The 13,211-nt window shown below is 36.7% G+C and overlaps 1 protein-coding gene across 1 annotated transcript in view; it reads left to right on the top strand.

Annotated features, from left to right (window-relative positions):
- Positions 1 to 1,453: 1,453 nt before the first annotated feature.
- Positions 1,454 to 13,211, top strand: part of LOC125319354 (guanine nucleotide-binding protein G(q) subunit alpha) — a 137,946-nt gene continuing 126,188 nt past the window's right edge. Inside the window, exon 1 of the mRNA XM_048290458.1 lies at positions 1,454 to 1,633. Within this exon, the coding sequence (XP_048146415.1) occupies positions 1,487 to 1,633 (147 nt within the window). The 5' untranslated portion in view covers positions 1,454 to 1,486. The remainder of the gene's footprint in view (positions 1,634 to 13,211) is intronic.

The following is a 13,211-nucleotide window of genomic DNA, read 5'->3' on the forward strand; positions in this document are numbered from 1 at the left end:
GAGAGGCTTTGTTATGTCTACCTAGCACGAGAGAGCAGAAATTAACAGGCTACAAGAAACTTCAGAGTTACACACTAAGCAGTACAGGATTTGAAATATATAAAAGTTAAAACCTAAGGCATCATTTCAAACAACAATTTGCAGGTGATAATGGTTTTATAATGGTCCTTTAGCTTTTTTTGGCTACCTGTCCTGCCTACATAGTGCTTGACTGACCTAATGGCACTGCTCCTAGCATACATCAGGCCTTAGCATGAGCTGTGATAGGCAAAAATTTAGGCAGGAGTTGAATTAACAGTCACACACAGTAAAGATAAAATCTTGTAGAGACTTCAAGGTTAGATTTTGAGGTGTACTACCTGAAAGACTTAAGAGTTGCAAGCACAGAATCATGCTTTAACCTTGCATTGCACTGCTTGTGGAATACACTACTCTGAGACACCTGAAACATCATGTAAAGCATAAGGCTTTCTTTGTCCTGGGAGCCAAATATTATATCATAAGGCCTGAAAGCTTTATAAAAATGATCAAAATAAAATCTAGACTGAAAGGCTAAGTATTGCATGCATTTAAATGCATTGCATTTCTTAGGGAGCTAAATAGGTGAACATACAGCATTCATATGGCTGTGCAACTCTTTTAAATTTCAATTCCTTCTTATAAAGTATTCATATGATTTGCTTGCTTAGGTAAGCTCTGCTAATCACAGAGAGACTGAATTTTGCCAAAGGAAAAAATGCTGATATATTTTGTGCAAAATTCAAAACAAGCAAATCTTAACTTTAAATTATTAAACATGCAGAATATTAATTTATTAGTTATTTATGCTTCGTGTAAAGTACAAAGACACAAAGAAATTTAAAGGAAGTAATGACTCTCCATTAACAAATACGAGCCAAATTTTACTTAAAGCTGATTTTATATATTTGTGAGGTTGAAGTTTTCACAACTCTAATTGTTATATTATTTGGTTTTCTAACAAATTTATGTATTGGTTGTATATTGATGCTTACCATAATGTTCTGAAAGTTGGCCATGCAAGCTGATTTTTGTTCTTACTCTATGATTTTTTGTGATAGAACATCTCATAGTAATTCCCTATAGTTGAGAACTATATCTTTGGGAATGGAAATTTATGCTTATAATTTTAAATACACAGTGGTGTATTCTAGATTTTTTTTGAGAGTATATTTTATTTTAGTTATTAACTCATTGCTATTTTTTTCTGCTTCTATTTTGTCTTCAAAATAAAAGTTTTAATTCAATGTTGCTTCAGTTGTTATTGTGTTACTGCTGTCTTTATATTGAACTGATCCCTGTAGCAAGCACCTTGCAAGCACCATAACCACTTGACAGTGTTCTGCCCTGCACTGAACAAGCTGCCCACTTTGTGCAGAAAAGTCATGTTTGTGTCCATTGGCTGAAGTATATTCTTATTTGTCTTGCAGGCACAGGAGAGAGTGGCAAAAGCACATTCATCAAACAGATGAGAATCATTCATGGATCAGGTTACTCTGATGAAGACAAAAGGGGCTTTACAAAATTGGTGTACCAGAATATATTTACAGCAATGCAGGCCATGATCAGAGCCATGGACACCCTCAAAATCCCATACAAGTACGACCATAATAAGGTGAGATTTTTGTTTATTTCCATAGCTGAAATTTTTCCTCTTCTATCTTTAGGAAATGTACTGAAGGTTTCTAAAAATTATAAATCACAAATTATATTCTACCTAAAGTTTAGAAGAAAAGGGCTTCTTCCAGTCGTGCCTCTAGTTCTCTGCCCTTTTCACTGCTCTGACAACGAGGTGCTGTTCTTATCAAGATGTTTGCAGGGTTTGTCATAGCAAGAGGGTAGAGGGCAGACTGCTGTTTGCCTGTGACTTTAATTATCTTTTTTCCTTTCCTCACAGCTTATGTTCTGGGCAAAGCAGTTAAATAATTTTTCTGGTTTGTACCAGTACTACTTAAGGTTTTCCATCAATATTATGTGGAGGAAAAAAAAATATTGGAAAAATAGGTGGGAATATCTTCGTGTGTGTAAGTATATTATGAAATAAAACTTTTGATACAAGGCCTTAGAATAAGCAAATTTTTTTGAAAGTGATGACATCATTGAAACTTAGAAAGAAAATACATTTAAAGCATTTTGTAAGGTTTATCTTTGATTAACCTGACTTCTTTCAATTTTTGTTCCATTCAGAAATTTTCCATTTAAAATCAAATGTATAACTGGTATAACTAGTATTAAAAAGGAAATTTGCATGTGTATTTCAGCTCCATGTTTTTGCTGTACATAAAGCACTGAATTTCCTAACAAGGTGACTTGAAAACTTAGTTCATTGTGAAGCGCACTTTTTTTTTTCAGAATCGGTACTGACGGTCATTTTGCTGTAGTATATGAAAGTCCTAATCATAAATCAGTAAATTATTCTTGTATTATACTGCAAAGTATATATTCTACAGTTATTGTTCAAATTGAATGTTGAATTTTATAGGCTGTTTTTATATAGTTGTAGTGAATTAGATGTATCATAGCTGTATATGTGTGGCCAGACCTTTCTAATTAGAGCTGTTCATTTCTCGATATAAAAATAACTTGACTTAAAGTAAGTGAGTCTATCTTTGCACTCACCTCCTTCACTAGATGCAATTCCTTCAAAAACTTGGGGATTTTTTTAATTCAAGGAAATTAAAAATGCAAACTTATCTCTCCTCCTCCCGCCTTTTTTTTCTCCATTGAGAAAGTAAATTTATTAGCCTTGCAACCTAAAAAACAAAAAAAAAAAATTGAATCTCATATCAAAAAATTTGGTCTCTAGAGAATATCTCAAAGTTCGAGTAACAGCATATTTTTAGCACAGTACTTGTCTTGCACAATAGCTTAGAAAACTACAGCTCAAGCTGATGTTTGTGTGGCTGAGCCTAAAGAAAAGAGTGAAGTGACACGTATCAAATTCAAAAAGTCCAGTTAAGTAGACAGTTGTGATGTTTGCACAGTGTAAAAAAATGACATCCAGGCTGGATTATTTTAATATCAGTGTAGGAAGAGGCATGTTGTAAGTTAAGGAAGTTAGTTCTTCTAGTGCTGTGTTGGCTTCATAGTCACGGATATAATTAAAGAGGCAGAGTCTGAAATTCATTGTCCTATATTATAATAATCTAGGAACTTTGAAATATTTATTATCAGAATAGTGAAAGTAAATTGAGAAATGTAAACATTACCGTTTACATTTTAATGTCTCAAAACTGATGGTAAGGCATTGTATCATACTTCATCACTTTTCATCACACTTTTTTGTCTTGTCAATTTCAGAATATGAGCTCTACTGAGGTTTAAGATAATAGGTGAGGGTTATCTCTTAGGGATGTGACACAGGAAATGGTTGCTTATGGACTGGGTTTTTAGTTTCCATTTGAGTAAACTGTTACTGTGTTTCCATTTTTTTTTAACCAGAAATTTTGAATTTTTTATATGCATCTTGAATTTTGAAGAAGCAGTTTATAAAATACTGAAAAGCCTTAGGTGGGGTTTCTCTGTCCTGTTTTTTTACAGAAATGGACTTGAGCAATTCTCAAAATTGCCTGTCTACAAAGTTTTTGTGAATGTACAATAGTAACTCGTGCAACCATTGATATTCAAATTCAATTTTAAAAAATCTTATATTTATTTTAAAATATTTTTAATTGTATTTTTAGAAATCTGACCTGTGTATTTATGTTCCTGTCAATCCTTTCAAATTCTGAATTAAAACATTAACTTTAATTTTTTTATCTTCTGACATTCCCAGTGTTGTCCATAGTGGCTTAGAAGTCATTGCTCCAGGTAATGTAGTCCCCCATTTCTCCTTTTCTATCTTTCTTCATGTCTAATATTGCTGAAGGAAGGCTTTTTATTTTTCCTCTCCTGTTGTTACAGAACTTTTACTAAAAAAATGTACTACTGTACTAAAGAACTACTACCACTTTTACCCATTATTGTTCCCTTTCAATGTAATTTCCAGAAGACAGTTGCCTCTTCTTACGGACTGTCAGGAAGATGTCACTCAGCAGTGGTTATCAGGCAGAAAGTCTTATTTGAATCCATATCCATGATTTCCCATGAGACTTCTTAAATATTTATAACAAGATACCTAATGTAAGATAGAACAGGTTACAAGAAACTATAGGGACCGAAAACATAAAATAATGTCTTATTGTAGACCAAGAATTTTGCTGTAAGTTGTTTCCATTGCTGAAGTTGTTTCTTTATTTAAGCCTATTTCCCTATAGGAAATGTTTAAAAAATAAAATAAGCAGGTATGGGAAAATGGTTTTAAATTCCAAAATCTTACTGAAATTGTCTTCAAGGCCAAGTTTACTTTATTAATAGCTCCACACCCCCACTCCCCCCCACCCCCATTGAAGTAATCTACTGTAACAAACACACACAAAAGTAAGATATCAGGATCAGGTATGGAGTCAAATTACATAAATTCTCATCTCAAGTAGTGGAGTCTTAAAAGTTTTGGATCTCTTCAGTGAAATTTCATGTTGAACAACAAAGTAGTAATTTCACATGACATTTTTTTTTCCCTGGTTAAAGTAGGTATAAAGTCTAAACATTAGAGTTATGTGAACAACATAGGTTGGAGAAAAGGACCTCCCTCATATACCTTACCTGATATTCAGAGTACGAAGGATTGAATCCCAAGCATTAGCATGCAAGCTGTGTGTGAGATGCATTGACTCTCAGATGGTGCAGAATCTGAAGGATTTATGGCCTTCTTAAAAAAGAATTATTATATTCTTGGGATGTTGAAATGAAATGCTTTTAAAGAATAGCTTATTGGTCTGGAATACACATAATAAAAAACTGAACTGTGCCATCTTTGTAAAAAGTATTCTTCAGTGTCTCAAAGCTGAAGCAGAGAGCTTAAAAGCAGGTTACAGGAAAAAGGGATTTATACTAGTCATGTTAGTTAGTACTCCTAGTATTCTCAGTTGTCTTCCTCCAGACACACAAAACTAAAGAAAAATTACCCAGTAAATAAAAGTGTTGCAGTCAGTTAAATGCCTCTAATACTGTGAAGCTACTGATGCAATTTTTTTCCACAAGAAATAGACTACCTAAGAGCAAGCCACTATGGAAAAGAGTGTAGTAAGATTTCAAGTATTGTAATCAATTACATCTATTCAGATAAAGAAATTAAAGATTACTTTTTTCGTTCATGAGTCTTGCTTGACATGAGGTAAAAACTGGCTCCCCAATAGCTTTACATTTCCTGCCATGAGGATTTGCATCAAAGAGCTTTAGGGGCTTCAGTAAAGCCATGAACATTTTTTTCTTCAGTGCTTCATAAAGAATGAACTTACACAATCCAAAACAGAACTCAGTCTCCCCCTAACTGCTTTTCTTTTTAGCTGTCTTCCTCAGTCACTTCTCTCTTGCCTAGATGGCCTCTCTCCAGTTTTATTTTACATTTGACCTTATAAAGTTTTTATCTGTTTACCTGTGACCATATTGTCCTACTCTCTACTGTTTTCATTTTTTATTACATTTAAAGCAAAAATTTTTTTTTAAGTCATTGCTTACTTCCCTTTTTTGTTTACCTTTTGGTTAGAGCTGAAATTTCTTGCATTTGCCTGAATTGCTCCAATGATTTTGTAAATTGTTTCCATCTATTATATTCTTCTTTACTATTTCATATTTTATCCCAACAGAAGTGACTTTTAGATTATATTTTTTCCAAGTGTAGGAAAAATGATTGTCTATCAGAGGTAAAATAGGTTAGCAGAGTCACTCAAAGAACTGAGAATATCTTTTGTTCACATTTTAAAACAGCTGCAAGCCCACAAAATTAAATGAATTAATCACACTGAAGTTCGTGCATGTGCTAACATTTAATTTTGAAATGAATAGGACCTAGATTATTTAATATATATGCCAGATATAGAATACTGTAGGCAAAAATTTGAAAACTCAAATTTCAGTGCATTAAAATTTCTTTGTCTTTTATATTTTAAGAGAAGCACTTTATCTTTTTTGCAACATAATATTTTAAGTGATTAACTACCCTTTTCTAATGGGAAATGAGAAGTCAAATACAAAAACATGTGTGGGGTGTGGTGTCCATGTTTTACCTTTCCAATTCCACCATTTTACTCCTAGTAGAGAGAATGGCTGGTTAAAATGCTTGCTTACAGATTCTTGTAGATTTTGTGATGGCTCCTGCAGATGTTAAAGGTTGATAATTATACAAGATGTTTCTAGCTTTTTTTTTGTCATTGTTTCTTTTTTATAAGTATTCTTTCTCTTTTACTTTAGATATGTTTGCCACAGTTATTTTTCTTATTGAGTGTCTGAAAAGAAACATTCATGTGACCATGCATTCTGACAATAAAAATGTGAAATATTCTCAGGGAAGCTTTTGAATGTAATAGAGGTCTGGAGTTTATTTTAAGGTAATGAGTAAGATGTTACAGTCTTGAAATGATTCTGATTTCTTTCCTTTATTAGCAGTAGTTTAATAGCTATATGGGTATTTATATTATATATAATTTTTTCTTAGAGCAAAATATTTGTTAACTTCCTAATTAGTTCATTCATTTGTACATATTTTGTGTTTACATAATCCAGCATTCAATTTTGAAATAATTTCAGATTGAAATATTGTCTTAAATTCTCTGAAACTTTGGAAAATATTTTCTACCCCCAGTAAACATTTTTTGGGAAACTGACTGATACAGTTATGTTCCATTTATGTTTTGTGAAATTACTAAAAGCTTTTCAGTCTCATGTCTTCATTGTTCATTTCTACTAACTCACAAGATTCGCTTGAAATAAGATTTACTGCCATGAATTAAGAAACTGTCAGCTAAAATGGGCCATTTGTCTGAAGATTTTGTTGGTCTCTCTTTTTTAGTTTGTACTTCCTATGTGGTAAAAGTTGTAATGTCTGAAATACAAGAAAGCTTCCTCTTATTATACAGTTCAGGTTTGGTTTAGAAAATTGACTGTTAAGCAAATTAGTTGTGGGGTTTTTTAAAATATTAGAAATTAACCAGGCCTTTTTTTAATCAAGTGTTTGGTTTTTTTATTATTGGTGGCAGTACTAGTAGTTTTATATTTAGTGGGATGCATTGCCTGATAAAGGTATTCCCATAATTACTTTGATTGTTGAATTTTTTCTTGCATCTTTTTCTCCCTGGTTAAAGTAGGTATAAAATCTAAACATTAGAGTTTATAACATATTCACACTATGCAATTCTGATCACATGCCTACCTGATTTCAGAATATGGACCTATGTACCTCCATTCTTACAACAAAGTGAATACAAAATCTAACTTTAGGTGACTACCTAAAGGTGAGGCATGAGACAAAGGACCAGTATTTTATTTCTGGAACAGGAGGTGGGCAAAAAAAAAAAAAAGGAAAAATCTTAGGTATGATTATTGGTGTTAATTTTGTTTTTACAATATGCTTTCCCAGAAACAAATGACAAAGCCTCTGTTGCATGCCTCAATTTTGGAAAAAAAGTATATACATTTTGACTGGTTTCTGTAGATTATTTATTATTATGGTGGACCTAAGATATTGGATAAGAAGAAAATGATTTGTTATGAGCAAGTGGCTTCTGTGAACAGTCTTCAGTTTGACAAAACAGAGCTTAGTATTGGGTTGGAAGGGTAACTGAGACAGTTGCTTTGAATCCCTTCTTTCACTTCTCTAATTCTCATGTGCATTAGAGTTCATGAAATGTATGCCTTGGCTGAGGTAAGTAATACTGTGAAAAAAATGTTATGATTAAGGTATTTTCATGCTAATTAAGTTTGTTTCAGGTTGATGACTTTGCATTTTTCTTCATGTGGCCAATAGGGCAGAGTTTAAATTTGGCTTATTTTGTTTTAGTTAACCTTGTTAGCTAATTTGTATACAGTGTAGCTATAGATTGCATGTACATGCTTTGCAAATTTGGAGTTTTTCTTGAATATTTTCAAAAGATAACTTATGTGACAAGTAGTTTGTTTGAAAATGTTCCTCTATTTTTAGATTTTATTTTCTTTAATAAGCTATGACCCTTGTTTTGAGAACATATGCACTCAGTATGTATTGTTGCTGTACAAGCAGATAAATGAGCACTCTTGGGGTGTGCATATGTTCTTTGCATCTTGCTTCAGTCCTTATCCAGCTATTTTTTTTGGACCAGAGAACCAAGTGCTGTCAATTGTACAGGTTATACAAAAAAGTAATGTATGAACCCAGAGTGCAGAGAATATTTCTCTGCCTGTTTTGAAGGATTCTAACCCCCTGGACAACATTGTTTTCGACCTTCGTCCTTGGAGAAAATTGCCTACCCTCTGGGAAGAATTAGAATCTACACTGGTGTGAACTAGGTGATAAAATATTATGTAAGATTGTCACAGGGTGAAAAATTTAGAAGATTTGGGTTTGTTAATATAGTAAATAGATAAAAGCAAAAAACTTCAAAATGGAGGATTGTTGTTCTCCAGACCTTCTTCTTCTTCTTCTTCTTCTACTACTCCATATTCTGCAGTAGAAGTAGTTTGGGATGATTGGATAAAGAATTCCGCAGTTCCTGTCTACGTGACTAGATGATTTCTTATACATTGGTGGAAAAGTAAAAATAATGTACGCTTTTAGTGACCATTGGTTAATTTACCTTTAGAAAGGCTGTGTAATCTTGATAATTTGGCATTCTCCTGCATTCTCTGCTCTGTGCTATGTCTGGGTCAAGTTAAGTGGCTCTATTTCTCTGATAAGACTTAATAAACAAACAACTATCTGAAAGCAGAGAAGGCTGAAAGTCCCGTTCGTCTCTCGGACTCCTGGCAAAGACTCTAAAATTCTCCCCCATCAGGTGAGGCATAATTACAGCACAGATAGTGTCAAGTAACTGTCACTGGAGCATAAAAGAAGTCTTGGGCACACTTGTTTCCTTTCTGGACTCTGGTGCAACTTTATACTGGGTGGAGACAGAATGGAAACGTCCTGGAGTAAAGAGGTATTAACACTGCAGTTGTGTAACCTTGGTGAATCCCATAACAGTCTTTGGGGTGCCAATTGCACCACTTCATGACTATTTTTATGTTTTTATTTCTGTTTATTCAAAAAAAGGAAAACACAGAGATCAAAATTATTGACATTGGATTTAGTTTGGTCATATTTTTCTTACCTAGTCTATATCTATTTATAATCTACAGAGGGTTTGCTGTGTATGTTGTAGAAAAGAAGCACCACCTTGACTTTGGAAAGTCTGACAGCAAACTTTTTTTCTAACTGTACCATTTATAGGGCCACACTGTCATTTTACATTTGTTAAGAGGTTTAGAACAAAACTGAAATCAAATTTTTGTGTGTTCATTTCTATTAATGTGTTTGTTTAATTATTTTTGTGGTAGCCCAGTAGTTTATTCTTGTAATGGGTTTGCATGGCAAGGTTTTGGTAGGGGGGAAGTACAGGCGTGGCTTTTGTGAGAAGCTGCCAGGAGCTTCCCCTATGTTTGATAGAGCCAATGCCAGCTAGCTTCAAGAGAAACCCGTTGATGGCCAAGGCCGAGCCCATCAGTGATGGTGGTACCACCTCTGGGATAAAATATTTAAGCAGGGAAAAAAACCTGTGCAACAGCAACTGCAGCCAGAGAGAGGAGTGAGAATATGTGAGAGAAACAACTCTGCAGGCCCCCAGATCAGTGGAGAAGGAGGGGCAGGAAGCACATCAGGCGCCGGAGCTGACAGTCCCCTGCAGCCCATGGTGCAAGACCACGGTGAGGCAGCTGTGCCCCTGCAGCCCAGGGAGGTCAATGGGGAAGCAGAGATCCACCTACAGCCTGTGGAGGAGACCCACACTGGAGCAGGTGGATGCTTGAAGGAGTCTGTAACCCTGTGGGAAGCCTGCGCTGGAGCAGGGTCCTTGCAGGACCTGTGGAGAGAGGAGCCCACACTGGAGCATATTTGCTGGCAGGACTTGTGACCCTCGTGGAGGACTCATGCTGGAGCAGTCTGTTTCTGAAGGACTGCACCCCGTGGAAGGGACCCGCACTGAAGCAGGTGGATGCCTAAAGGAGGCTGTGACCGCGTGGGAAGCCTGTGCTGGAGCAGGGTCCTGGCAGCACCTATGGACCTGTGGAGAGGAGCCCATGCTGGAGCAGGTTTGTTGGCAGGACTTGTGAAACTGTTGGGTAGCCATGTTGAGAGCAGCCTGTTCCTGAAGGACTGCACCCTATGGAAGGGACCCATGCTGGAGCAGGGGAAGAGTGTGAGGAGTCCTCTCCCTGAGGAAGAAGGAGCTGCAGAAACAATGTGTGACAAACTGACCACAACCTCCTTTTCCTGTCCCCCTACAAGGCTGGGGGAGGACATAGAGAAAATTGTTAGCAACCTTAAGCTCAGGAAGGAGGGAGAGGTGGGGGGGAGGGAGGTGTTTTTAAAATTTGGTTTTATTTCTCATTATCCTGCTCTGATTTGGTTGGTAATAAACTAATTTCCCTAAGTTGAGTCTGTTTTGCCCATGATGGTATTTGGTGAGTGATCTCTGCCTGCCCTTATCTCAATCCATGAGCTTTTCATTATATTTTCTCTCCTCTGTTCAGTTGAGGAGGGGAGTGATAGAGGGGCTTTGGGCACCTGGCATCCAGCCAAGGTCAACCCACCACAATTCTTTACTGCTGGTTCTGCTCAACTAGGTGCTTGACATTGGAGAAATATAGTAGCACCAATAATTCAAAGCTCCTTCAAGGATCATTTAAAACACAAATCTGCTGAGTACGAAACATGAATAGTTTTTACACCTGCAGGGTGCACTTGGACTACACTAGAACTTACAGTTGTGCAGAAACAGGCTTCCTGTCTCATCTAAGTATTTTAACAGGTGTTCTGACATAACAGAATTTTTCTGCTGTGTATTTCAGTATTTCTTTTGAACTGGGTATGGATGCAAAGGTAGTGATGCCTTTTCCTGGTCTTAAAATCAAGACTCATACACGGTTAGAAGGGGAAAAGGGATTTTACCTTGGTATTTATTTTAAGGATCCTTAGGTGCACATGTCCAGGTCAAATGCACCGAAATGCACGCCGCAATGCCCCCCCACCCCCTCCCCCCCCAAAAGATCTGGTATAACATTATAGGTTTTACTAATTAGCATATCTATCAAAAATTCCCCAATGAGAGGCTCTAGTGAGCCCCCCTCCCCAAGGAGCCTTCCCCTGGATGGTTCTATCTTAGTTTACAGAATGTGTTCTGGAGAGGACCTTGGGGTCTGGGGCACACTGATCCCTAACTACAAAGCTTCTAAAATGTTTAGTCTCTCAGCTTGACAAACAAGTCTAAGAATGTAGGCAAAAAGCACTAGGAATACAGAAGTTGTAAAAAAGCTATAACAGGAGTATAAAAGAAAAGGCAAAAAATCTTCATGGCATCAGTAGTACGTTATCAATCTTCTCTTTTAAAAACTGAAAAGATGTGAATAGTTTGGTTTGGAAGGGTTTTCCTTACTGTTATGATTTTTATTGAGTTAGAATCATGATGATATTCCATTAAAAAAAAAACCATTGTCCATTTCTATGTCTAAGCCATAATGTCATATGTTGTAAAAGGCCAGAATAATTTCATTGCACCGGTCTCCGAAAGCAAAACTTAAAGGCACATATCACAGTCAAATAGGAAGAATCTTGTATAATTTTAAGCACTTGAAGGGTGGGGTTTTTTTACTTAACTCACAACATGTAATCTGATAAAATTGTGTGTTTTCTGGCATGAAATATTTGTATTTTTAAGAAACATTTTATATATATTTTTAATGTTTTCTTTGATGTTCCTATGCATTTTTTTAAAGCTGGCTTCATTCAAACTCTGGATTGAAAAGGGACTTTTGAAAGCTGAAATCTTTTGCGGTAAGGCTTTTAATTACTTTTTCCCCATGAAACCAGTACTTTCTGGGTTTCATTTGGTTCTTTTTTCCGCCTTTCCTTTCCTCTACTTTCTCTGTCAGCTTGAAACTTTAATACTCCCTTGGCCTTTTAAAATTTAAAACATTTAAGGACTGAAAATAAAGCTGCTCAAAAAAGCGCAAAATATACTGGATATTTGTGGTGGGTTGACCCTGGCTAGATGCCAGGTGTCTACCAAAGCTGCTCTATCACTCCCTTTCCTCAGCTGGACAGGGGAGAGAAAATATAATGAAATGCTCATGCCGTGGGTAACGCAAAATGTTGTTGTATTCCATATCCATCTGTGCCAAAAAATTGTTACTGTCTCTTTAAGGACCAGCAGTGCAGCCAGAAACAGAATCACGAGGTCGGGGGATGGTAGGGCAGGTGCTTTTAAAGTCTGGTCTTCCAGGCATCTCACTCTCTTTTTCTTGACACGTGATTTTTGCCTCAGTGGCTTCTTGGGTTTTGCCTTAGGCAGAGCTCGATCTCTCTGGCTGCTTGGTTTGGCTCTTGGTTTCTTGCTGTAGAGCCGAGGCAGCACGGGCAGAGGCTTTTCCTTTTTGGGTTCTCTTTTCAGTTTTTTTCTCATCTCAGAGACACTGCCTTGGGGCAAATTCCACAGGTTCCCAACTGTTGCCACAGCGCTGAGCAGGGTGGCCCCTGTTCCAGCAAGCCAGTCCAGCTCGCCATCAGTGCCCAGCCAAGGGGAGAAGACCACGAGCTGCCCCAACCCAGCCGCCTTGCCTTGCCTGCTCCTGTCGTCTCCTGCTACGAGGAAGGTGAAGTCCCTCTGTGAGTTTCTATCCCTTGATCCAGAGAATACCAGTTGGAGCTCCAGCTGTCGAGGAGATAAGCAGAGCGGAGAGGGGCATGGGGGGAAGACTCACACCATCTTTCCCTTTGTCCTTCAAACCACATGCTCAGCTGTGGAGCGCCATCTTGGGGGGATGTGCCCAGCATTTTGGGTCTCTCTTTGTTCTTGGGAGGAATCCGTGAGATTTAGCAATTTTTTTATCTAGCAGTTATTTACTGGTTTGGTTGTTTTGGGGTTTTTTGCCTGTTGCTGTTCTACTTGTTAGTAAACTGTTATCGTTTCACTTATATCTACTCATTTTTGTTCCTCATTGGTGGAAAGGGATTTGTTTGAACCTGTAAAAGGAGGCAACTCATTCCAGAGTGTTCTCCTTTAATTTGTCTCAAACCAAGACAAATTTGGCACCCAACTTAAGGGGCATGAGGGAGAAAGTGGAAAATTTACAATTTTGTCTGGAACATT

The sequence above is a fragment of the Corvus hawaiiensis genome, chromosome W (genome assembly GCF_020740725.1).
Source record: "Corvus hawaiiensis isolate bCorHaw1 chromosome W, bCorHaw1.pri.cur, whole genome shotgun sequence".
Classification (NCBI taxonomy): domain Eukaryota; kingdom Metazoa; phylum Chordata; class Aves; order Passeriformes; family Corvidae; genus Corvus; species Corvus hawaiiensis.